The sequence below is a fragment of the Budorcas taxicolor genome, chromosome 9 (genome assembly GCF_023091745.1).
Source record: "Budorcas taxicolor isolate Tak-1 chromosome 9, Takin1.1, whole genome shotgun sequence".
In the NCBI taxonomy this organism is placed as follows: domain Eukaryota; kingdom Metazoa; phylum Chordata; class Mammalia; order Artiodactyla; family Bovidae; genus Budorcas; species Budorcas taxicolor.
In genome coordinates, this window is record NC_068918.1 from 16,916,298 (window position 1) to 16,943,534 (window position 27,237).

Consider the following 27,237-nt stretch of genomic DNA (forward strand, 5'->3'; position numbering starts at 1 on the left):
CCGAAGCTCCAATGCTTTGGCCACCTGATATGAAGTCGACTCACTGGAAAAGACCCTGACACTGCAAAAATTGAAGGCAAGAAGAGAAGGAGGTGACAGAGGATGAGATGGCTGGAGGGCAGCACTGGCTTAATGGATATGAGTCTGAGCAAATTCCAGGAAAGAGTGAAGGACCGAGAAGCCTAGCGTGCTGCAGTTAATGGGGTCGCAAAGAGTAGGACACAACTTGGCGACTGAACAACAAGAACAACTCTCTTCCTATTCTGACGCTTGCCTGTCTTCCTCAGGACCTTCTTTTCCCACTTCCCCTTAATATCAATGCTTCCAATGCTGTATTTGGCCTACTGCTCTTTTTGATGCTATGCTTTCTCTGAATAATTTCGTTCTCTCTCCTACAGTCCATACGCAAGACTTCTAAATGTTAGTTACCAGCCCATGCAGTTCTATTAAGATCCATGCATACTCATATTCACTGCCTTGTCATGTCTGTTTGGTGTTACACAAGCATCTCAAATTCAGCATAACCAAAGTTTAAATCTTACTTCTGCCTGTGCTATTTTAAATGGAAACACCTTGATATCCATCCCAGGACTCATCCTTGATTGATCCCTCTTCCCCCCACCTTCAACCAATCATCTAACTGTCAACCATCATCATCAAGCTCTGATGATTTTATCATCTAAATATTGTCCCAATGTATACAGTCATCTTATTCCTTGCCCTAATTCAGGCTTTGTTAACTGAAGAAATAGTCTGTGGACTATTCCAACAGACTCAACTCCTAGCTCCTGATTACCGTGAAATCCATCCTCTGTACTGCTTCCAAAGCGGTTTTTTTTTTTTAGTCTGATTTTGTCACTTCCTTACTTAAAATTCTTCAATAAAATCTCCTTCTAAGTTCCAGAGTATTTAAGGCTTTGCATTTTACAAACTCTACCCTTCTCTCCAATATTTTGGCCACCTGATATGAAGAACTGACTCAATGGAAAAGACCCTGATGCTGCTGAAGACTGAAGGCAGGAGAAGGAGATGAGATTGTTGGACGGCATAACTGATGCGATGGACATGACTTTGAGCAAGCTCCAGGAATTTGTGATGGAGAGGCAAGCCTGGTATGCTGGGTCGCAAAGAGCTGGACACTACTGAGTGACTGAACTGAACTGACCCTTCTCTCCCAGGCTTCGCTGGTGGCTCAGTGGTAAAGAATTTGCCTGCCAATGCAGGAGACACAGGTTCAATCCCTGGGTTGGGAAGATCCCATGGAGAAGGAAATGGCTATGCACTCCAGTATTCTTGCCTGGGAAATCCCATGGACAGAGGAGCCTGGTGGGCTAGAGTCCATGGGGTCGCTAAAGAGTCGGACACGACTTAACACACTACAACAATCCCTCTCTCCCGCTCTCTTGTCATGCTTTGCTACATATTTGGTAATCCAGTAATAATGAATAGCTTGTAGTTCTAATTTACTTGTGTCTTTCCCTGGCCTAGCTAACTTCTACTAATCTTTTAAGTTACAGTTCAGATGTTATACCTTTCTGAAAGCCATCTCAATGGCCAGCATCCCCCACCCCTCAGATTTCCCTTCCATATGCTTCCCTGGTGGCTCAGAGGTTAAAGTGTCTGCCTGCAATGAGGGAGACCTGGGTTCAATCCCTGGGTCAGGAAGATTCCCTGGAGAAGGAAGTGGCACCCCACTCCAGTATTCTTGCCTGGAGAATCCCATGGACGGAGGAGCCTGGTGGGCTACAGTCCACGGGGTCGCAAAGAGTCGGATACGACTGAGCGACTTCACTTTCACTTTCCAGTTGGTATTTCACTGCGTGTCTATCACTGCACTTACCAAAGTTATTTCATAATGCTCTGTTTACGCATCTGGTCACCCTTTAGCCTAAACGGTAAACTCCGTGAACACAGAAACTCTGCCGTCGTTATATCCCCAGCGTCCAGTACATTCTATTACATGTATTCTGAAAATCTTTCTTGAATGAATAAGTAAAAAATTTCCCAACTTTTCATCATTCAATCCTAGCACCCACATTCACCACCACTACTCCAAACCCCATGAAATTTGAGCCGCATATTCGATACTTAAAATACTTCCCGAAGCATTTCTGTCCGCTGTCTCTATTTTCTCATAGACGAAGAGCTCCAGTAGGAAGAGGACCGGTCATACTCACTACCTGCTGCTGCTGCTGCTAAGTCGCTTCAGTCGTGTCCGACTCTTTGCGACCCCATGGACGGCAGCCCACCAGACTCCTCTGTCCCTGGGATTCTCCAGGCAAGAATACTGGAGTGGATTGCCATTTCCTTCTCCAATGCATGCATGCATGCTAAGTCGCTTCAGTCGTGTCCGACTCTGTGCGACTCTATGGACAGCAGCCCACCAGGCTCCTCTGTCCCTGGGATTCTCTAGGCAAGAATACTGGAGTAGGTTGCCATTTCACCTACCTAACTCCGGGTAACAGGCACAAGGACAGAAGAATGAATAAATATGCTTAGCGAGGATGAGAAGCTGTTTCGGACTTTTCTCTCACATCCTCCTCGGAGCTCAGACCTGTCTCAGGGGCCGAAGGATTGGAGGGGACGAGTCATTTCCCCGACAAGCACAGACCCCCAATCCCCGCGGGCTCAGATTGCGCGAGTCGCCTCCACCCGCACATCAATCCCCACCGCGCCGTCCTCTCTCGCCAGAAGCAGTGGACGGCACTGCGGGCTCACCGGAAGGCGGAACTCCAGGTGCTCCTGTGCCATGAGCAGAAGATACCTGTTCAAGATACCCGGCGGCGCCATCGCAGCAACCCACAACACGCCTGAGGGGTCCAGAGTGTCTCACCGTTTTCTTCCCCCACACACCACTTCCGCTGGGGCGGAGTCTGAGCCGGAAGCGGAAGTACGGCAAGCCGAGCACTGTCCGGAGTTTCCCAGCTGTTAGAATTTGAACCCTGCGGCTGCTGGGAAGGCTTCCTCCGGTACTAGGTGCGCGCTGGTTGAGGCCACCTTGTGCTAGGAGCTTGTGTGGAATGCTGCGTTGTGTTCCAGAGCAGGTTGCGATCAGACAGTGTAGTTCCCAGTGATCCTCCACCTGAAATGTACTTTTAACTTTCCCTACAACTCTTCAAATCCGAGTTCTAACTGAACTGAAATTTCACCTACTTCAGTGCAGACTTCTCCAACCACTTTAGGCGTGGGGAATGACTTAGCTGGCCCACTCACTCAAGATTTAGCATGCTTTTTATATTTTCGGTAACTTTCAAAGATACTTGCCTTGTAAGCCAATCAGAGTCAGCTCTTGAGGACGGAGGTCATCTCTTAACAATCCATTCTGTACCTCACAGAAAACAAAGTGAAAGTGAAGTCGCTCAGTCGTGTCCGACTCTTTGCGACCCCATGAACTGTAGCCTACCAGGCTTCTCCGTCTATGGCATTCTCCAGGCAAGAATACTGGAGTGGGTTGCTATTGTCTTCTCCAGGAGATATTCCTGACCCAGGGATTGAACCCGGGTCTCCCACATTGTAGGCAGATGCTTTACCGTCTGAGCCACCAGGGAAGACCTCCTCAAAGTTCAGGTTGATCCTTGAACAAGATGGATTTGTACTGCTTGGGGTCCAGTTACATGTGGTGGTGGTTGTTTTCCCACTGAGTACTACTAAAGTACTACAAGATTAGAGGTCGAAGGGTCAACTATAAATTTTTACACAGATTTTCAACTTCGCAGGGGCTGGATACCCCTAATCCTTCCCCAAGACCCCACCCACGCCGTCTTGTTAAAGGATCAACTGTACTTGAGTTGTGTTAGGCTCACATGACAAGTCCACAGCCAATTGTATATTAAAGCAATGATGTAAGTTGCTTCTAACTATTCACAATGGCACAGATTTGATAGCAGATAGTGTACAAGTTCTAATAATTTACATAGTCTATGTATATGTTGTTGCTTTGGAGGGTACTGAGTCTTTTGAGCTTTTGAGACCTGTTTTACATTGTACATAATATTGTGCAAAGTACAAAAGGGTTGGTATTCTGCATATCCCCACCATCAAGCGCCAAGATCATAGTTGATGCTTAGTGGAAGTGACTAAGAGCATAGGCTGTTGTCAGCCTTAGGTTCAAACTTCAGTTCCACTATTTACCATCTATATGCTCTTAAGCAAATTTCTTTGCCTCTTTTATGCTCAGTTTTATCGGAAATGGAATAATACTGCCTCCCTTAAGGGATTGTTCTGATTGAGATAATAAACATAAAGAGTTTAATAAATTGTATGGGGCAAAGGGGCTTCCCAGGTGGTGCTAGTGGTAAAGAACCCACCTGCCAATACAAGAGACGTAAGAGAAGTGGGTTCGATCTCTGGGCTGGGGAGAAGGCATAGCAACCCACTTCAGTATTGCCTGAAGAATCCCATGGACAGAGAAGCCTGGCGGGCTACAGTCCATAGCGTTGCAAAGAGTTGGACATGACTGAAGCGACTTAGTACGTGTAGGGCAAAAAAAAAAAATTTAAGGAGGATATTTTTCTTCTCATAAAAAAATCTGTAAGAGAATTCCTCTTAACAAACCATCTACTTTTTTTTAGGTAAAATGTCTTGATAAGCCCACTTGAAGTAAGTGAGCCTCTGAATGTCTCTTGGCCAAGGCTTCAGAGAGGGTTAAAACTACTAGATGTGAAAAGGGAGTTGTTGACTCCTTTGAGAAAAGAGGCCAAGGTAGGCACAGAACCGATGAAATGTTAGGGCAAGGATGTGCAGTGCTTGATAAACCCCTATCCCCCAGGTTTCTCAGAATGATTAAATACTATACACGAGATTTTGATGGAACAGCTTTTTAAGTTTTAAAGAAATGCTGATTTTCATGGCTGGGTTGATTCGGTGCTGTGCAGAAATACCAAGTGAGAATACTGGCCCTAGAAGAACCCAGATGAATTCAAGTTTCACAGATTTTTCACATTGAGATCCTTTAAGCTAAGGTTCATAACTAAATCTCTCCTAATTCTTCACTCCAGAAATGAGCAGAAGAGCATCTGCATCATGAATCTCAAAGCGTTGGCTACATGGTCTAGGGAGATAGAACTTAACCCTGCATAGGCCATTAAGGTTAGTGAGAAACTACTCTGAGATCAATTAAACTACCTTTGGAGGAATCACAGCTAGAACTGTTCAACATTTGGGGGCTTTCTAGAGTAGTTAAGGAGGAGCAGGAAGGTACAGATTTGGGAATCTGGTGTTCAAACTAGCATCTAGAGACTTGCAATTAAAAAAAAAATCATTTTGTTGAAGTATAATTCGTTTTCAGTATTGTGTTAGTTACTTGTGCACAGCAAAGTGATTCAGTTATACATATATATTTTTTTCATATCCTTTTCCATGGTTTATTATCAGATATTGAATATAGTTTCCTATGCTATTCAGTAGGACCTTGCTGTTTACCCATTCTATATATCATACTTTGCATCTCCAACTAAAAAAAAAAAGAGAGTACTAGAAGGAATTAAGAGGTTCAAATTCTGTCTTCTGGGAGCTGATCCAAAGCTCCATTTTTGTTTCATCTATCCAGACAGATCTCTTAGAGACCTGGCTCCTCTTGTGAGATTGGAGCCTCTGAGATAGGCTGCTCATATTAAAAACCCAGAGGTATATTCCTGGGAAGTCAGGAGAGGAGAATTTTAAGTTCAGGTTATAATAGGTCACTACAGTGTTGAGACTAGTAGGACATAGTGAAGGTAGGACATGAGAGTTAACAGGCCCAGCAGCAGAAGTGTGACCATACATCTAACTGAACATCTAACACTTGAAAAGTGTTTAGGTGTCACAAAGAACCACAGGGATTGTGAATCAATGAGAGGGAGAAAAGTATTAAGACTAGAATTTTGCAACAAATTAAAAGCAAGGGGATTCTGAGCAGTTCAAAGAGTACAAATTTGTTGTAACAAGTCATATAAGAACTGAAAACTTCACTGTAGTGAAGCATTCCTGAGGGAGTTCTGTTTCACAGTATTTCAAAAGAATACTCGGCATCGTCAGTCTTAATGAAGATAATTCAGGAAGAAAAGAGAGAAAAAAAAAAGGTTACTTTCAGGAAACTGAACAAAGTGGGACTCTGAGTTCAAACTCAGCTCCTGGAGGTTAAATTTCCAACAAGCAAGATCTCTAGATGAGGATAAAAGTAGATCCCATCTTCCGGTCGAAAGACTCCCCAGAACAAATCTGAAGTCCCAGTTGCAAACTGGACCAACTAATTTGCTTCCTGTGAAGCCCAATCTGTCCATAGAAAAAAGTGTGAAGGGAAATAGGCTGGAGATTCAGCTTCCTCTCTTGGCCGTCCTGCCACTTTCAAATAATCAAGGGCCATACACTTCAAGGCAGATGTAAGATGGCAGCATGATTGAGTTAGGCTCAAAACCAACTCTCCCCAACTGAGCAACTGCATGAAGTCAAAACAATTTTTCCAAAAGGAGCCTAACCTAGGGCCTGCTGCCAAAATTAGGGATGCCTTTCCTCTTTGGGCCTGTCCTTAATTTCTTTTGTTTGCAATGAGATCGATTGCAAGGTACCAAAAAATGGTTTCAGTCTTTTACTCTACTTCAAATATAAGGCCATGCAAGACCTGGGTATCATCTGCACTGCTCCAGGCTTCAGCTTTGTAGCTTAGGTGGCTCTGCACATCTTTGAACAAATGCCATTTATTACTTCTCTTGGGCAGAACTTGCATACTAGGCATAAGTTCACAGTGCATGTGCTTTATCTGAGCCAGATCTTTTGTCTTTCTTTTTTTTCCTCCTCATTTTCCTTCTCTTGCTTCCTTCTTTCCTTCCTAAAATATAAGAAGCAAAATATGATATCTAAATAAAGGCTTTTGACAAGTGTACATGCTAAATTGCTCCAGTTGTGTCTGACTCTTTGCAACCCTGTGGACTGTAGCCCACCAGGCTCCTTTGTCTGTGGGATTCTCCAGGCAAGAACACTGGAGTGGGTTGCCATGCCCTGCTCCAGAGGATCTTCCCAACTCAGGGATCAAACGCTTGTCTCTTACATCTTCTGCATTGGAAGGCAGGTTCTTTACCACCAGGGCCACCATTTGTTTGCAGATATTAAGTAGGTGTGCAGCTTTCCTAGGGAAAAAAAAAAAACCCACAGATTCTTATTTAAGCACAATTTCCAGTAATGACCATCTCTTGATCCTAGTTGCTTACCATGAGTGGAAAATAATCATATATAGTGTAGTTAGCGTCAGGTCCCAGAGAAAGATTTTCTTGAACATCTACTGTAACAGGGCCCAGAGAAGTTTTATTCAATCCCATAGGACACAGGTTCTCCCATTTTAACTGCACACTGGAATTACCTGAAGACTTTTTAAAACTACAAAGCCTGGAATCTATCTCCAGAGACTCTTGTCTGGTATGTGGCCTGAACACAGTTATTTTTAAAAAACTCCTCAGTTTTTATTTACTGTGCAGCCACCAGCATATCACCTGGGAACCACTCAGAATGCAAAATCCTGTCCCACCCTAAATCAGACACTCCAGTGTAGGCCCCAGTAGTCTGTTTTCAGTAAGCCCACGAGGTGGTTCGAATGCACAATGAGGTTTGAGAATCACTGCTGAGAAGACAGTGGCACGGAAGATGGATGGGCTTTAAGTCCCAGGTACCACAGATAATAGCATGTTTTGCCTTCTTTGCACCCAACTTTGGGAAGAGAATTTATGTGATAAGTTTGCAACACACTGCAAATATTTTCTCAGAAGACATAAGAAGAAAATATTCCTCTCTTACTAGCCAGAATGAGAATCAAAGATAAATCTTAGCTGAGAAAATACCTAGTATAGCCTCCTGTGCTAGGTCACTTCAGTTGTGTCCAGCTCTTTGTGACCCTATAGACTGTAGCCCGCCAGGCTCCCCTGTCCATGGTGATTTTCCAGTATAACCTCCTAAGGTAGGTGAGTTCTTATGGCCCAGGCATGGTGATTAGAACTGAGGCTTCAGAGCAAGTTTTTAAATTCCAGAGTGAAAGTGAGATAAATGTGTCCCCAAGGCAAGGAGAGAAGAAATAGAGGAAAAATGAGTCAAGATGGCAGGAGCTAGATAACACTTTCCCCTTGCCCTGCAAAGGTGTGGTTGTTAGCTGCAGGAAATGTTTGGTGTGGGTGGATTCTTTGGAATCTCAGAGGTTTCACACCTGAGTTATCTTGGTCATGGACACCACCGTAATGCCAGGAAGGTCCTGACATCTAGGTTGTACTCTTGATTTTTGGACTGAAAGCTGCTTGAAATCACTATCATGGTGCTTGACCAGATTTTGGTTTGTTACGGTAACGTTTTAAGAGACGCGGAAAGTAAAATACAATATTTCCTGAGCGGTATTATGCATCAGTCACCGGGTTAAGGCAGTGGGAATACAAGTATAAAAAAAAATCATCCAACTAAGAGTTTTAAATCCAATGGCAAGAATTACACCATATTTCCTGGCTAGACTGTGTAAGGTCTATGCTAGGAAAATGAAATGTCATGGACCACAGCTGATGGTACATTTAATAATGCTGTGGTTGGGGATGGGCAGTATAGACATGACTTCCCTAAGGAGGTATGGAGAAGGCAATGGCACCCTACTCCAGTACTCTTGCTTGGAAAATCCCATGGACAGAGGAGTCTGGAAGGCTGAAGTCCATGGGGTCGCTAGGAGTCGGACATGACTGAGAGACTTCACTTTCACTTTTCACTTTCATGCATTGGAGAAGGAAATGGCAACCCACTCCAGTGTTCTTGCCTGGAGAATCCCAGGGACGGGGGAGCCTGGTGGGCTGCCATCTCTGGGGTCGCACAGAGTCGGACACAACTGAAGTGACTTAGCAGCAGCAGCAGCAGCAGCAAGGAGGTAACATTTTAACCAGGCCTTTAAAAGTGAACAGATTTTCAAAGGTGTGCTCAGTTTAGTTGAAATAGTAAAAAACGTCTGGTATGGGGACTATGAGTTGCTGAATAATCTTGATGGTAAATGGACGTTTTCATAAGAAAGAAAATTGCATAATCAGGTCAGTAATTTAGAATGGACTCTGATGGAGGCTGTGTTAGAACGGAACCAATAATGGAAACAGAAAGCCCAGTTAACAGATTCTAGTAACATTCAAGGCAAGAGAGGATGAGTGTCTGGAAAGGCAGAGACTTTGGGCACTTACAGGAATGAAATGATTTTTGTTTTAGCTTCCTTCTAAACAGTCCGTGTGATACCATAATGGGATACATTTCATTACATGTCATACATGTCATTAGGGAGCGCCCCTGTGTGCTCAGTCAAGTCAGCTGTGTCTGACTCTGCAACCCCAATGGACTGTAGCCCACCAGACTCCTCTGTCCATGAGATCCTCCAGGCAAGAAGACTGGTCTGGGTTGCTGTGCCCTCCAGGGGATCTTTCTGTCCCAGGGATTAAACAGATCTCTTGTATTGCAGGTGGATTCTTTACCCACTGGGCACCTGGGAAGCCCCTACATGTCATTCATTATATATTTGTCCAAACCCACAGAATGTACCACACCAAGGGTAAACTTTAAGATAAACTACGAACTCTGGGGTGATTTTGATGTGTCAATGTAAGTTAATCAGTTGTATTAATAACAAATGCACCACTCTGGTGGGGAACCTTGATAATGGGAGAGGCCTTGCATATGTAGAGACAGGAAGTATAAGAAATCTACGTACCTTTCCCCCAATTCCGCCATGAACCTAAAACTACTCTAAAAAAGCAAAATCTTTTAAAAACAAAATTTTTTAAGTCCAGAGAGACAAAATTTCACACAATATTTTTTCCATATTTATTTAGCAGAAATTTAGCTAACAGTTTGAAACAGTTCATTGTTAATAATTTTAAAATTCCAGTTACCAAAAATAGTATCACAACATGCATTAATAATGCTCTTGATACTACTATAAACATTTTTAAGACAGGTTATGAATTAGCATTTGTACTGAGCTAATGTTATAACTGTAGCAGCTAGAGTTACCAAATATTAATAATTAAAGAAACTAATAAACTATATACTTAAATAAACCTAATAATTAAACTATATACTTAAATAAACCTAATAATTAAACTACTGCAAAATCTGAATGAATTTCAGTTGTCATAATTCGATTATTAATCTTGACAGGAGAAGTGCCACTAAAAATTTAAGGCTCCAAGGGTTTTCCAGCAAAGGAAAAAAGCTTACTATGAGAGGGTATAATCCCATATAAATTAAATCAAATGGCTAATCAACATTTTTTGTGAAGCCCATGGGGCATCTGAGAATTCTGAGAATTCCTTAAATACCTTTACGTTATTATCATAATACTGTCCATTATGTCACTACAAGGTCACAAAGCACAACACGTTCCACATGTTGAAAACTCCTTTCCTGAAGATGCTGGTCACAGCTGAACTGATTTATTGCTAAGTTACTTCAGTCGTGTCCGACTCTGTGCGACCCCATAGACAGCAGCCCACCAGGATCCCCTGTCCCTGGGATTCTCCTGGCAGGAACACTGGAGTGGGTTGCCATTTCCTTCTCCAATGCATGAAAGTGAAAAGTGAAAGTGAAGTCGCTCAGTCATGTCCGACTCTTCGAAACCCCATGGACTGCAGCCTACCAGGCTCCTCTGTCCATGGGATTTTCCAGGCAAGAGTACTGGAGTGGGGTGCCATTGCCTTCTCCGGAACTGATTTATAGGAACGTGTAACTGCGAATCTGCATAGGTGCTCAGCAAGCTACTTAATACAGTAGTGCTGAAAAACTCGTAAATATGATTTTGAGAGCCCATAAGCCCTCTCTCCACCTTTAGAGAATACAATGGAATCCAGATATTCAATTGCAAAGTAAATAGTAATGGAGGCAAAACCCCAGGAAAGTGCACGTTGGTCTCTCGGCCTTAACGTCCACGGTCCACCTGCCGAACACTGAGTCACGAACACTTAGTTCCACTGCCACCCGTCTCCAGTGTGGCCCTCTCCACAGACTCCGCTATGGACATTCTGATACTTAACATACCAACTTTTACCCACTGGTTTTGTCTGATCCTTGTATTGGCAATTAAAGGCAGATGGTCCTTTCTCACTTCTATATTTCCTGATCCTGGCAGTGCCTGGTACAAGTTAAATGCTCAGCAAATGTTTGTTGAATGAATAAATGAACTAGACAATATTGAAAAACACTGTAATTGTAATAAGTATTTCATTACTGAAAACTATGTTTAATATAATGCACCCCAAAAAAGGAAGAAAAAAAAAAAACCAGTCTTCTTGGATTATTTCTAAGATCAATACTTTAATCCTTATGTTCATTTATATTCGTGTACATGGTACAATTATACACTGGCACAACGTAAGATCAGCTTTCAGTGCTTATTTCTCATTCACATTCACTACTATTAGTGTAGGTTAGCACCAAAAGACAATTCCTAAAGAAATATGTCTCATGAAATGATTTATCAATAATATTAATGTATTTAATGTATTATTAAAGTAAGTTTTCTCATCCGCACCTATCCATGTCTACTTTCAAGTCAGGGCTTGTTCATGATAAAAGACAGGTCTAATCACTTTGTAATTCTAATTTTCCTTTGGTATAGTAGACAAATTATCAAGCAGCAGCTTCCTCCAGTTTTTAATATATTAATAAAACCACTTCATGTTTCTTCCTCATTTATATTCTTACAGGTAAAATTCCATTACAATGAATTCTCTTGGATAAACAAATTGATTTGCTGTAGCAAATTCACTGTTAGAGAGAAGTTATTTTATATATACTATATAGCTTTCAGTATCAATTTATTACAAAGATGCTAGGTTTCAGGAAGTGAAAACCAGCACCTGAAGTCTGAGTAAAAAGTGACACGCATACAATTCTTTCCATCAAGATCAGAGATCACTGTGGAGCATGGTGCTCTTTGTTTTGAAATTTTACGTGTAAAATTACAGAACAATCAACAAGTAATTTATTTCTCTCCTTCATATAACAAAGGTTCCAACAAAGTACTTTTATACCAGTTTATTCTTCATAAATAAATCACTATTATAACTGACTGCTAAGTCGCTTCAGTTGGGTCTGATTCTGTGCAACCCCATAGACGGCAGCCCACCAGGCTCCCCCGTCCCTCGGATCCTCCAGGCAAGAACACTGGAGTGGGTTGCCATTTCCTGCTCCAATGCATGAAAGTGAAAAGTGAAAGGGAAGTCACTCAGTCGTTTCTGACTCCTAGTGACTCCAAGGACTGCAGCCTACCAGGCTCCTCCACCCATGGGATTTTCCAGGCAAGAGTATTATAACTGACTACTTACTGAGAAATAAAAATATTTGAATTTCTTAAAAAAATACAGAGCCCTTCTTGATTAACAGAATTTGTTTTAATGGGATTTTATCTAGAGTATCTTATACTTTAGACAAGGAACCATTAAAACAAAGTCAATGACAAAGAATTTATATGACTACATCACACATTTCAGGAAATAAACATGAAGAAACAATTTAAGGCTACCCAGTAATAGCTTCTCATAAAACCCAGTGAACCTTACAATTGTAATTAGACTTCAAAGAGACGAAAATATTAGTCTATGTTGAGCCAAGATTAGGAAATCTTCCACTGTTGACATTTTCATGTTCTTAGTCTTTCAATCAAATAATCAGCCTGTAATTAAAAAAATAACATATCTTTATTCTAATTATCATAGCTTATATGAAATAATTTTACTGGCACTTCTATTATAATAAGCCACAACAGAAGAGCTGGATACTATATATTCTTTTCCTAAAAATCTTACAAAAACTCTCAATTGGTTTTAAACTATGGTAAAGGTGTTTATTTAACATTTTGTATAAAAATAGGCAGATTTTTATCCACATTGCCTATTTGTCAGAAAGTTTAAAAAAGAAAAAGAAATACATCACATTAAAGTTTCATAAAGTAAACTAGGGGGGCTTCCCTAGTGGCTCAGCAGTGAAAGAATCCGCTTGCACATGCGGGGGACGAGAGTTCAACCCCTGGCCAGGGAGGGTCCCACAGGCTGGGGCACCACTGAGCCTGTGTACCACAACCACTGGCCTGCTCTCCAGAGCCCAGGAGCTGCAACTCCTGAGCCCACGTGCCACGACTGCGGAAGCCCGTGCACCCTAGAGCCTGTGCTCCACAGACAGGCCACCGCAATGAGCAGAGAGCGGCTCCCCCTCACCACGGCTAGAGGAAAGCCCGTGCAGCAACCAAGACCCAGCACAGCCAAAGCTCAGTAAGAACTGGTTTTTTAAAAATCAAAAAGTAAACTTTATATGGAGGAACTTGAAATGCATTTTACTAAGTGAAAGAAGTGAAAAGGCTATATACAATATGGTTCTAACTATATGATATTCTGGAAAAGGCAAAACTGGAGACTTAAAAAAAAAAAATCAGTGGTTACCAGAGGTTAAGGGGCAGGGAGAAACGAACGATCAGGGCACAGAGGATTTTTAGGGCACTTTAACTACTCTGCATGGTACTACAGTGTTGGATATATGTTATGATACATTTGTCCAAAGCCACAGTATATACTACACAAAGAATGAACCCTAATAAAAACTATGGACTTTGAGAGATAATGATATATCAATGTAGTTTCACGGATTATAACAAATTTGTCACTGTGGTGTACAATGTTGATAGTGGGAGAGATTGTGAGTACGTGGGGACACAGGATATATGGGAACTCTCTGAACTTTCCATTCAATTTTGCTGTGAACCTAAAATTCTTTTAAAAAAAAAAATCTGTTTAAAAACGAATAAAAACTAAGGTCTTCTAGTTAAATTATTTCAGATACTTTACTCAATCATCTTATATATCTGGAATACTATATAAGATTTCAGAATAAATGTTAACATCTTTATTTTGATTTTTTCAAAGTCTCATAATACATACTTAATATCTATATTTAAGAAGAGTTCAGATTCCCAGGATGAACCATTAACAGATATCATAACTTTGTTCATTCATTTTTTTCCCAACTAAAAAATCTTGTAAGGAATACAGTTTAGAAATGATAAGAATATATTTCAATTTTATTATAAAACATAGTATAGAAAATTAGAAATACAGATTTAAAAAATATACCTCTTTTTTATCATACCAATCTTTTAAAGAGACCACACCAGCTTCCCACAATATGTCCAATTTTTTAATCTGAAGTACACATACGTCTTGGCTTCCCAGGTGGCGCCAGTGGTAAGGAACTCATCGGTCAGTGCAGGAGGCATAACAGATGGGGATTCGATTCCTAGGTTAGGAAGATCCCTTAGAGGAGGTTATGGCTATCCACGCCAGTATTCCTGCCTGGAAAATTCCATGGACAGAGGAGCCTGGCAGGTTACAGCCCATGGGGTCACACAGAGTTGGACATGACTGAAGCAACTTAGCATGCACACACATACATCTTAAATATATTTTTAATTAAATAAAATAATCTGGACAAGTTGAAGAAAGAGATAATAAGTCTGAAATACGAAGTTTCTAAAAATCAAATGTATTTTCATTTCTTCTGTAATATGGCTAAATAATAATATATATTAACTAATGGTAATTACTTAATTTGTAATTTGATGGTTTTTCAGATTTAGCTGCTACAGGTCACCTTATCATCATGGACATATAAGAAACTGGTAAATTACTAGTCAAGTGGCCCTGGAAAGACAGAGTCATTTAATAACAAAGCTTGACTGTCAGATTACAAGCTTATAAGCAGTAGAATTCTATTCTACTGTTGCTCTAGCAAAGCAGAATTCTGCAATTTTTTAGACTCACAGCTTCAACTTCAGGTTTAGCAGCTGATGCTACTTGCCTCTGTTTCTACAAAGAGGCTAACGATGATAGAGGCTGCATTTACTGAGCCCTTACTATCTGCAAGGTACAGTTTTAAGCACTTTCTGCACATGTGTGTGTTTGTGTGTGTGTGTGCTTAGTCACTCAGTTGTGTCCAACTCTTTGCAACCCCATGGACTATAGCCTACCTAGCTCCTCTGTCAACTGAATTTTCCAGGCAAGAATACTGGAGCGGGTTGCCATTTCCTTCTCCACGGGATCTTCCTGATCCAGGGATCAAACCTTTGGCTCCTGCACCTCCTGTATTGGCAGGTGGACTCCTTACCACTGCACCATGTTAATTCAATCATCAATCCTCTTCTGAACCCTGGAGGCAGGCACTATTAACCGTAAGTCAGTAGACAAAAAGCTCGGGCCTTAAAAAGTTTAAGTAACTTGCACATGGTCACTTGAATAACTAATGGAGCCAGAATTCAGAACTATTAATGCTACAAACTTCTATATCATATCCTCTGCTTACAATTCAGAGACTTCACCACGGTGTCTCTTCCTATGGATTTGATGACCTGGAAAGTCCCCCAAATTAAAAAGATTATTTTGGATATGTGCAAATAGTACGTTAAAACAGATGACCAAATCTATAAGAAGTGTAAATGTCTACTGTTGCCAAGAAAAGAAAAACTACAACCAAAAGGACAAATATTTTTGTATGCTGCTAGCGTAACAATAATACTCACTGTGATAAACCAATAGGAATTTACTCTATAAACCAATCTTGACATGAAGCTCAGCTGATCAGCTGGTGCCAGAACATGAAGGTGCAAGTGGGCAATGGAACAGAATGGTGACACATGGAAACCCATTCTGAAACAGAAAAGTACGAGGTAACTGACAGATTAGTTTACAACTACATTTTCAGGTTAAAACACATAAATATTAAAGATACCCAAAACAGGTTATTTAACTTCTATGCAGAGTACATCATGAGAAATGCTGGGCTGGAAGAAACACAAGCTGGAATCAAGATTGCCGGGAGAAGTATCAATAACCTCAGATATGCAGATGACACCACCCTTATGGCAGAAAGTGAAGAGGAACTAAAAAGCCTCTTGATGAAAGTGAAAGAGGAGAGTGAAAAAGTTGGCTTAAAGCTCAACATTCAGAAAATGAAGATCATGGCATCTGGTCCCATCACTTCATGGCAAATAGATGGGGAAACAGTGGAATCAGTGTCAGACTTCATTTTGAGGGGTTCCAAAATCACTGCAGATGGTGATTGCAGCCATGAAATTAAAAGACGCTTACTCCTTGGAAGGAAAGTTATGACCAACCTAGATAGCATATTGAAAAGCAGAGACATTACTTTGCCGACTAAGGTCCGTCTAGTCAAGGCTATGGTTTTTCCAGTGGTCATGTATGGATGTGACAGTTGGACTGTGAAGAAGGCTGAGCGCTGAAGAACTGATGCTTTTGAACTGTGGTGTTGGAGAAGACTCTTGAGAGTCCCTTGGACTGCAAGGAGATCCAACCAGTCAATTCTGAAGATCAGCCCTGGGATTTCCTTGGAAGGAATGATGCTAAAGCTGAAACTCCAGTACTTTGGCCACCTCATGCAAAGAGTTGACTCATTGGAAGAGACTCTGATGGTGGGAGGGATTGGGGGCAGGAGGAGAAGGGGATGACAGAGGATGAGATGGCTGGATGACATCACTGACTCGATGGAAGTGAGTCAACTCCGGGAGATGGTGATGGACAGGGAGTTCTGGCGTGCTGCGATTCATGGGGTCGCAAAGAGTCGGACACGACTGAGCAACTGAACTGAACTGAAGGTAGACAGATTACCACTCAAACAACTCTTCCACTGTTTTTCTACATGAACTTCAGAGTATTCACACAGTTCTTTCTCATGCTGAAGTTCACAGTAAGATAAAGTCTTCATCAAGAAAAGCTTTCACAGAATATTATGGCACTGTATAACTCTTATGAATTCTGAGCTGGCATTATGTCTTACTTCCGTTCTTATCCCTGGTGGCTCAGACGGTAAAGCGTCTATCTACAATGCAGGAGATCCAGGTTCGATCCCTGGGTTGGGAAGATCCCGTGGAGAAGGAAATAGCAATCCACTCCCAGACTATTGCCTGGAAAATCCCATGGATGGAGGAGCCTGGTAGGCTACAGTCCATGGGGTGGTAAAGAGTCGGACACGACTGAGCGACTTCACTTTCACTTTCAGTTCTTATCATATTCTCTTTAATTTTCCTAAAAAATGCCAAGTCACTGGACCGAGTAGAAGTCGGGAGTCCTTAGTTCTAAGACATGACCAGTAGATGGCATGCTTTCTCCTAAATAAAGTGGTCATTTCCTTACCATCACTAAAAAAACTTTGTCATCACTTTAAAGTTTCTTGAATACTAAAAGTTAGATTTTTTTTCCCTAAGGAAATTCAATTTATACACAGTTTTATAGGAATGCACATACTGAACAAAGAAGACTAACTAATTTTCCCTGCCCACTGCTTGAATATACCTGTCTGTCCAAACTGCAAGTGGCGATTATTAGAAGATGCTGAGATGTGAAAAGAAGTTCTGTTCATTAAATTTACTAATGAACAATATGTTCACTTTCAGGAAAACTGCATTTAAACCATGAACTCTGCACCTCTACTTTCATTTTCCCGAGGAAATAACATTTGAGGAAAACCAACTGTATGTACTGGTTTCTATATGGAAGTATACGAACCTTGTATTTGCAAAATCAGTGAAATTATTCCTTTCTAGAATGGCTTTTCCAACAGTCACCATGTTCTCAACTGTAAAACAGGAAAGAAACTATATTATGCTCTAGGAGACATTAAGTTCATTACCTAGTTATTAACCCAAACTTTTATATCCTAGTAAAAAGTCATATCAAATGGATACACATTTAAAGACTCCTTCAACAGCTCTAAGTTACTGTGACGTTTGCTGATCAACACCTCAAACGAAGGTTCAACCTATCACAAACTACCACACATGAGCTGACTCTAAACAGCTCTTGAGGGATATTATCAAGTGATACCACAGGACATCTGATCCTACTGTGGTCTAATTGTAATCATAAGGAAACCAAGTATCTACACACAACTTGTCTGAGTTAAGAAGACAAGAGAACTTTGAACTTGCCTTTGAATTCAAATTAGGAATATGACACCGCTTTATACTAGCCCCGCGGTGACTAAATGTTTGTTTTTCTTCCAAACTCTCATCTGCCTTAGCATCTTAGTCTCAGTGTTTCACGGGCTTCAGATGGGATATGCTTCCCCATTAAAACATTTTTGGCAACCTGGTATCTTCAAGCACAATGCCAAACTTCAGATCCCTTTTGTTTCTGAATTGGTGTAATCAAGCATTTAAAAAGGGAAGAAGTGAGAGAATCTGCAGAGGATAGTTTTATAAGAGGTTTAAAATCATTGCTATCAGTTTGCTTCTCTTAAGTCAGGATTGAGTGGGAAGGCTTCCATGACAAGGTCAGTACCATTCAGTCAAAAAAAAAAAAAAAGCCTAAGCCAGATGGTATCGTTTTCTTTCACAAGACTCCCAAGATTCGAGGGGGTGGGGTAAGGTTAAATTAGGAGGCTGGGATTAACATACATACATTACTATATGTAGAACAGATAACCAACAGGGACCTACTGTTGTATAACACAGAGAACTACACTCAGTATTTTGTTATAACCTGTAAGGAAGAAGAATTTGAGAAAGAATATATATACATACATGTATAACTGAATCGCTATGCTGTATACCTGAAACTAACACAATATTGAAAATCAACTACACTTCAATGAAAAAATTTTAAAATAAGGAGAGATGGTAGAAGCATGTAATAAGATAGAGAGAGATGGTAGTCCATGTAATAAGATAGAGAAGGACTTTTAGCACCATAAATCTAGTCCAGAGATCTTAATTGGATGACAAATTAAACTGAAAATATTCAGAAGAATGTTGCCTAGTTTCTGGTTCAATATGGAGACCTGTGTGATTATTCAACTTGCTTTTGCTTTCAACATTAAAACCATTCTCGGAAGTATAATTTGAGAAAAAAAATATCCCCAAGATGCCAAACATTTGAATAAATAAAAAAGACTGTTTTTTCTTTTAATTTCTTTAAAGGACATATGACTATTTAATCATTTTAACAGTAACATGGCATTATAAAGTATATAGATGAAATATAAATGACAATAACACAACAAAGTGTTGCAAAGTTTCTCATATTTTGAATTGATACAATGCTAACTCTAAGTAAGCTGTTTTAATTGCAGGATGTGTGTTTTAATTTCACTATAGCAACTACTTTACAAAAATACAAAGAAAATTGGCTAAAATGACAGGAGATAAAGCGGAATATTAAAAGTATGTTTGGAAAAAAAAAGTATGTTTGATCAACCACAGAAAGGCAGGAAAGAAGAAACAGGGCAACAAAAAGCAAGTGGGACAAATAGAAAACAAATGGCAAGATGGCAGACCTAAATCCAGCTATGTCAATAGTTATATTAAATGTTTCTGAACTAAATGCTCCAATTAAAAGACAGAGATTTCCACATTATATTGTTTTTTTTAAATGCCAGATGCAATTACATTGCTATCTTCACGTCTTTAAATATACATATTCAATTTATTGTAAGTAAAGGATAGAAGGGGCTTCCCTGGCAGCTCAGTGGTAAAGAATCCACCTGCCAATGCAGGGGACACAGCTTCCATCCCTGGGTAGGAAAGCTCCCGTGGAAAAGAAAATGGCAACCCACTCCAGTGTTCTTGCCAGGGAAATCCCACGGACAGAGAAGCCTGGCAGGCTACAGTCCACGGGGTCTCAAAGAGTTGGATACAAGTTAATGACTAAACAACAACAACACAAGGATAGAAAAAGATACCCAAGGCTAACAGTAAGTAATAAGAAAGTTGCTGCTACTGGTGCTGCTAAGTCGCTTCAGTTGTGTCCGACTCTGTGCGACCCCACAGACGGCAGCCCACCAGGCTCCCCGTCCCTGGGATTCTCCAGGCAAGAACACTGGGGTGGGTTGCCATTTCCTTCTTCAATGCATGAAAGTGAAGTCACTGAGTCGTGTCCAACTCTCAGTGACCCCACGGACTGCAGCCTACCAGGCTCCTCTGTCCATGGGATTTTCCAGGCAAGAGTACTGGAGTGGGGTGCCATTGCCTTCTCCTAATAAGAAAGTTGGGAGTATCTAAATTAATATCATACAAAATAGATACAAGAAGTACTTCCAGAGATTAAAAAGGAACATTTTATAATGATAAAAATAGATCATTGAGAAGACAGGTCCATCATGTTATGCATTCACTTAAAATCAGATCCAAACGACATTAAGCAAAACCAATTGTCTCATTCCTGTTTCACTGATATCTGCTCTATTATTTCCTTCTTTATGCTTACTTTGATCTGATTTTGCTCGCCTCTTTCTAGTGTCCTAAACTGAAAACAGATCATTGGTTTTATACCGCCCTTTCTAACATAACCACTTAAAGCTATAAATTTTACTCTATACACTTTAGCTACATTCTATAATCCTTTGATATATGTTTTTATTACCAATCAATTCAAAATATTGAACTATTTAGAAGTTACTTAAAAGTGGGTTAATTTAAAAATATTCAGTACTATTCTAGATTTTATTATTTCGTCAATGTAATTCCATTGTCATCAGACAACATATAAGGTTTTGATCATTTGAAAATGTACTGAGACTTACTTTATTTATTGTCCAGAATATATCTTGGTGAACATGTGCTCACAACAAAATATGTATTCTATAGTAAGGTGGAGTTCTATTAATGTTAATTATAGTCATAGGGCTTGACACTGTGACTAAGCTCTTTTATATGGTTATTATTTTCCCAACTTTAAAGACTATAAAAAAATTAATTGCAAGGAATTTTAAAGGTTTATTATGAAGATATTCAAATATACACAGAATCAGTAAAAACAGTTTTATATAATGAAATCCAAAACATCTACTATGCTGCTTCAAAATTAGTAACATTTGATTTGCAACAGTTATAAAAGCTTTCAAGAAGAAATATTAGAAAAAGAAAAGCAAGCATAAACACATTTCTTCCTCTTAAAAAAAAAAAAAAAACAAAGTAAATACTTAAGGGGCTTCCCTGATGGCTCAGTGGTAAAGTGTCTGCCTGCCAGTGCAAGAGAAATAGGTTCGATCCATGACCTGGGAAGATCCCACGTGCCACAGAGCAGTTAGGCCCGTGTGCCACAACTACTGAGCCTGGCCACGAGTTAATAAATGTTGAGTTTCGATGATAAGTACGTAAAGGTTATACTAAATATTTTCTTTAATTTTGTATATATTGGAAATTTTTCATAATGAAAGTTTAAAAAGCCACATGCTCCTTTATCACAATACCTGTCTAACCTATTTCAACTGTCACTGCCATCACTGATGCCAGTTCAAGATGCTATGACCGTGAAGAATACCACCATCCACTTACTGAGTTCTATGTGATCTTTCTTTAGATATCTGCAGTTTTCAAAATGCTTCTTTGGCACCACAAGATAATGATGAGGTGCTGCTGGCTTGATATCTTTGAAGCAAACTAGGTCTTCATTCTAAAGGAAAAAAAAAGTGTCATTTGTTAGTGAATTTTTAAAAAGAATTTCCTAATGCAGTTGAGGCATGTGTTAAACATCATAAATCTCAGTCTGATATGGAAATGGTACTTATGTTACAGCTAATCTCCATTGGGCAATTTTGTGATTATGCATTATGTCCATAAAGACAAGCTTTAGCTTCTTTCATGAGACACTCATTTATCCCAGAGAAGAAAAAGACTTATATAAAGTCAATTTCAAGGAAACAATTATGAATGAAGCTATTAAATTCATTACTATAATCCCCAATTTTTTAAAATCTCATTATATATTTCTCCATCTCTACCCTAAGGTTTGTCTCCTCCTAATATGTACTTTTAAAGGTTTGACCACAGAATCATAGCAGGTTTGATAAATTCTTTTTTAAATTTAATTTTTTTCTAAAGTCACATTTTCTTCAATTATAGCATCATCTAGCATCTACATGGGATTACATTTTAAAGCTTTTTCTACAAAATTTTTTTTATTTGCCACTTTACAGCATTAAAAAAGACTCAAAATATTGAAAACAAACTCCAGTATATTGTGCTAAGATATGTATGGCATCAGTTTTCTGTTTTATACACTCTATACAGCAATGTAAGGAAAAACGAAAAGGAAACAAAACAGTGAATCTTTCAACCTATTAACATTTGAGTTTCAAGCTTTTCCAAGAGAAAAATCTATATTCCCTAAATAAGCTTATTCAATTTCTCATACTTAAAAATTAAGTAAAAACTAAAATCAGTATCAATAATCATAGTTTCCCTCAGAAACACTGACAGAATGCACTGATGCTCATTAGTTCTCCATTCCAAGAACTAAAATTCAACTGGGACAAGGGCCTCATATGCATACCAATAATCTTGATTTCAACAAGAATAATGATGAAAGGCAATTGTACATGTATCATGAACTCCCTTATCAGTATCCATCAGTTCAGTTCAGTTCAGTCGCTCAGTCGTGTCTGACTCTTTGTGACCCCATGGACTGCAGCACGCCAGGCCTCCCTGTCCATTACCAACTCCTGGAGTTTACCCAAACTCATGTCCATTGAGTTGGTGATGCCATCCAACCATCTCATCCTCTGTCATCCCCTTCTCCTCCCGCTTTCAATCTTTCCCAGCATCAGGGTCTTTTCAAATGAGTCAGTTCCTCACATCAGGTGGCCAAAGTATTGGAGTTTCAGCTTCAGCTTCAGACCTTGCAATGAATATTCAGTCCATCCTTTAGGATGGACTGGTTGGATCTCCTTGCAGTCCAAGGGACTCTCAAGAGTTTTCTCCAACACCACAGTTCAAAAGCATCAATTCTCTGGCGCTCAGCTTTCTTTATAGTCCAACTCTCACATCCATATACGACTACTGGAAAAACCATAGCTTTGACTAGATGGACCTTTGTTGGCAAAGTAATGTCTCTGCTTTTTAATTTGCTGTCTAGGTTGGTCATAGCTTTTCTTCCAAGGAGCGAGCATCTTTTAATTTCATGGCTGCAGTCACCATCTGCAGTGATTTTGGAGCCCCAAAAAATAAAGTCTGTCACTGTTTCCCCATCTATTTGCCATAAAGTGGTCAGTATCCATATTGTTCATCTAAGCTTTAGGTGACTGACAAGCTGATCTCCAGTGACACCACATGATACTTTAATATCACAAATACACTGTGTATCTGTCATAGTCTATATGACATAGCTGTACTTTATAAAGAATAAACCATATACTTTGCTCCTTCTCCTTCTTCAGAGCTTTATTCAAATGCCACCTTCTTTTCTTTTTTTAATTTTTTAAAATTTATTTGGCTGCATCAGATCTTAGCTGTAGCACACAGGATCTCTGTTGTGTTATATGGATGCTTTTGTTGAGGCACGCAGGCATGGGCTCCAGCTCAGTAGTTGTGGCCCAGTTGTTCCAGGGCACGTGAGATCTTAGTTCCCTGACCAGGGATCAAACCCGTGTCCCCCGCATTAGCAGGTGGATTCTTAACCACTGGACTACCAGGGAAGGCCTCAAATGCCACCTTATTGGTGAAGCATTTCCTTACTAAAATTTTAAAACTGCATCCCTTTTCTCTTTTGTTGTTCCCCATCTAAGAAACTATGGATTTTATTTATTATGTTGCTTATTGTCTATTTCCTGTGAGTGGAATGTAAGCACCACGAGGACGGGGAGTTTTGCTCATTTTATTTGTTGCTGTATCCCAATGCCTCCAGCAGTGTCTGGCACACAGAAGGCACTCATGTAAATACTGAGTAATGGACAGGGGACTAAATTCCCCTCTACCAGGGACAAAGTTCTACCTCTTGGGGCCAGTTTAAACATCTCTCCATTGGCACCTGCCCATCGGGATTTAAGCACACCAAAGACTTCCCTGTTTTATAAAACTTTCTCTTAACTCCACCTCCTCCTGTAGTTACCAGTATCTCTCCCTTCTCCCCAAGACTGCCCAACTTCCTTCAGAAGTCGTCTGTCTCTGCTGTCTTCAACGTTTTAGGTTGAATCTCGAGGTTTTTATCAACGATCTGCCGGCTGCCTCATCACTGCACTGCAGTTGCTCTCCTGAAGGTCAGCGGTCATCACCCTGGGGACAAAACTAGCTCTAATCTAAGTTGGTCTCTCTGCATGCATACTGGAGAGTCATCCAACCCAGATATGACGATGAGGGAAGGTAGCTATTGCTGCCAGTTCCTATCTTCTCAACATATTCCTCTCTCTTTGCTTTCCTAGTTTCTCTGTCCCCTTTTCAGGTCTTCATCCTCTGCCTTTCTCTTACGATGTTAGTGTTCTTTAGAGTTCTGTGCAGGGATCCCTTCACTACCCTACAAATATGTCCTAGGTGATCTTATTAATCTTCCTCTTTTCAATTTCCACCTATAAGCTGGCAGTTCCTATCATCTGGGCTAGAGATGCAGACCTCTGCATTGTCAGACTCCTAATTATTCCTAAACTGATCTGCTTTTCTTCATCCCCATTACTACATTTTAAAGCAGGCTAGATTACCTCAACAGCTTCATAACCAATCTCTATGCCTCCAGCCTGGTCCTCTCCAAATCATTCTTCCCCAGGGTACCAGATGATCTTTCAAAGATCAAACGTTTTCATGGACCTCAACCCTTTTCTTCCAACTCAGCATGAACAGTAGCAATAAACTGTGGCGCTTCCTTCCCCTCACTCTTCAAATAAAGCCCAAACTGCTTAACATGAAGTACAACAGCCTGAATAACTTGGCCCTCGCCTTCCTCTCCACCCTCAGTTTTCACCACTCACCCCTTCAAACTGTATGCTCCAGTTAGATTGAATTTCTATTCGCCTGTGGCAGAGACCAAACCGCGGAAGGTTCTCTTTACCCAAGACATTGTTCTCTCCTCCTCCTCACCTGACCATACTTATTTTTTCATGTCTCACTTCCTCTGGAAGGTCTTCCCTAACCCTTCAAATCTGGTCAGGTGCCCCTCCCACGGGCCTTGCAAAATACTGCAGGTGGTAAAACCATCTCTCCATAGCACGGAGCACTATCAGCTGCCTCTTCTGTTGGTACTGACTCCACCCTTTAGATTATAAAATGTAGACCGGGACTGCTGGCCTTTATTTACCTTGCTCAGCACTGAATCTCCAACAGTGCTTAGAAGGAATTCAATTTACTTTTAACCAATGAATGATTATTACAAAACAAAAACAAAGCCCAGAATCTTTGGAGCTGATTCTTTCAAAAGACTGTTTCTTTAAAGGCGAGTCAAGCAGGTAGACGAAAGTACCTACCCGATACCTGTTTTAAAATATCTGAGCAAAGTCTAAATGCTTTGAAAATTTCCCCAACTGATAATAACGCTTCTAAGAAACTGGACTCTTTGGTGGAAATCAGAATCCATTAACTAATAGTGTGACCACGGACCACTTCTGCCAGCCTATTTTCAGCGGATCTAACAAATGGGCTTGTCACAGTCACCATTATCTATTTTCTACTAGTTTGTTTTCAGTATCAGTATTTGCAGAATGTAAAGGCAGTGTCTAGAAAAGTGGGGGGAGGTGGGGCAGGGGGAGGTTCCTTTAATAAAATCAGAGGTCACTATTGTCCACCGACCACCTTGGCAGCTGCGGAGAGAGGTTTTATCTCTACATTTTCTCCCCTTAGAACAGCAAACGAGGCTGGCGACACTCCCGGCGCCTAGAGAAACAAGCCTGTCAGTATCCCTAGGACACCCAGGCTCCTCCAGCTCCATTTACGCAGGACCGTCCCCACCCGATCCACGCCGGCGAGGCCCCCCTAAGCTGAGGCGCCCTAAGTGGAGCCCCCCAAGGGCGTTCCGGATCCCACCCGCGCCGGGTCGCGCGTCGCAGCCCACCTCACAGTGCAGGAGTTCGGTGCCGGGATCCTGGTGCGCCGCGATCCGGCAGAACACGCACTTGCTACTGTAGTTCGCGAGCTCCGGGGACTCTGCGGTGACCGCGGGGGTCTCCCCTGGGGATCCCGCCGGTTGTGCAGCCGCGACTGGCTCAGAGGGGGCACACGACTTCCCTAAACCGCATTCCTCCTCCTCCATCATCGCACCCACTCGTCTGCGCCGCTGAGAGGCTTCTCCGGGACAACAGGGCCTCTTGCAGAGTTCGCCTCCTGCACCTCCTAGATTTTACCTCGAGGCGTCGCCCCTTGTCTGGCGCTGGGCCGGGCAGGGACTGGGCACAGCGCGGATCCAGGGCCACCGGAGCCGCAAGGCGACTCGCCGCGAAGCCGCAGAAGCCAGAGGCTGGCCTTCACGCTGACTGCCACGCGGGGGCGCGCAAGGACGCGACACGGAAGAGCCGCCGCCGCCGCCGCCGGCGGCAGCCGCCCATCCCCGTGCGTCTCGGTGGTAACGACGCAGGACTTCCGCCACAACGCCGGCTCGCGCCCCACGCCGCGATGACCTCACGTTCGCGCTCTACCCGGGGGCCGAATGGAACTTATTGAAGGTCTTCTCCCTGAGCCCAGTAACATAAAGTACCTCGATGTATAGCGATGTCTTAAAAAAAAAAAAAATTTTAATTCGTAGGTTTTACGAGAATGAACATTTCTAGAGCTTTGTTTTCTACACAGACTATATTCGATACTTTGGGTATCCATTTAATACCATAATTTTAGGTGATAAGGCTCAAAATACCAAAACAGAACTTCACACCTGTTTTTACCTTTTGTTGTTATTATTGACAGCACCAGCTAGATCAAAATAGTGGGCTTTATCTCATTCTTCATACACAGATAAATGCGGAATCCTGAAGTTTATAGTCTGACATATTCCAGAACTTCATAGAAATTGACGAGGAATTGACCTAGAAACTTCAAGAAATTGACAAGAAATTCAGGCAGGGCTTTCTTGGGAGTTGTGCTTCGGGAAAGAGCGAAAAATGAGTAACACATTCCCTTGCTGGCTCCCTGGGTTGGGAGGGGCATGAGTTGGTCCCTTCAATGGGATGAGGGCCGGGCCAGATCTGGGGGTCTATCGGCGGGCGAGGGGGGGCGTGGCTTAGGAGGTCGGCCCACCCACCCCCACCCTCTTGAGGGTGCTGTGTGCAGGGATCATGAGTAATACTAACACCCTCTTTCTGCTCAGGACATCGCAGAAGTAGCAGTTGGGTTTTTGGTCTTTTTGTACCTTGTTTATAACTTGTTCAGGCTGTACTTCAGTTCAGTTCAGTCCCTCAGTCCTGTCCAACTCTTTGTGAGACCCCATGGACTGCAGCATGCCAGGCTTCTGGGTCAATCACCAACTCCCTAGAGCTTGCTCAAAACTTGCAGTTATTTTTAGTCCTTTAGTTTCT

At 41.3% G+C, this 27,237-nt stretch overlaps 2 protein-coding genes across 4 annotated transcripts in view; both read right to left on the reverse strand.

Annotated features, from left to right (window-relative positions):
• Window positions 1-2,829, reverse strand: part of TRMT11 (tRNA methyltransferase 11 homolog) — a 281,391-nt gene extending 278,562 nt beyond the window's left edge. For both annotated transcript variants that reach the window (XM_052645825.1, XM_052645824.1), the window contains exon 1: window positions 2,719-2,829. In XM_052645825.1, coding sequence (XP_052501785.1) covers window positions 2,719-2,790 — 72 coding nt within the window. In that variant the 5' untranslated portion in view covers window positions 2,791-2,829. The remainder of the gene's footprint in view (window positions 1-2,718) is intronic.
• Window positions 2,830-7,061: 4,232 nt separating this feature from the next.
• HINT3 (histidine triad nucleotide binding protein 3) lies at window positions 7,062-26,120 on the reverse strand. 2 transcript variants are annotated; one of them, XR_008199913.1, is made up of 6 exons: window positions 25,785-26,120; window positions 21,308-21,425; window positions 17,541-17,610; window positions 15,539-15,665; window positions 12,534-12,646; window positions 7,062-7,103 (listed from the first exon to the last, which is right to left on the reverse strand). XR_008199913.1 is itself a non-coding variant. In XM_052645787.1 (5 exons), exons 1-5 carry the CDS (start codon window positions 25,983-25,985, stop codon window positions 12,614-12,616), a joined length of 549 nt encoding a protein of 182 aa, XP_052501747.1. In that variant the 5' UTR covers window positions 25,986-26,120; the 3' UTR covers window positions 11,666-12,613. The 2 variants fall into 2 exon arrangements, 1 of the variants encoding a protein (XP_052501747.1); XM_052645787.1 differs by lacking the exon at window positions 7,062-7,103 and having other exon boundaries at window positions 11,666-12,646.
• Between the last annotated feature and the right edge of the window lie 1,117 nt (window positions 26,121-27,237).

Coding starts and splice junctions, on each gene's coding strand:
- HINT3 (XM_052645787.1), bottom strand. CDS start 25,985: ATGATGGAGGAGGAGGAATGCGGTTTAGGGAAGTCGTGTGCCCCCTCT. Junction 21,426..25,784: donor CCGAACTCCTGCACTGTGAG/GTGGGCTGCGAC, acceptor TTTTTCCTTTAG/AATGAAGACCTAGTTTGCTT. Junction 12,647..15,538: donor ATTCCTATTGGTTTATCACA/GTGAGTATTATT, acceptor TTTTAATTACAG/GCTGATTATTTGATTGAAAG.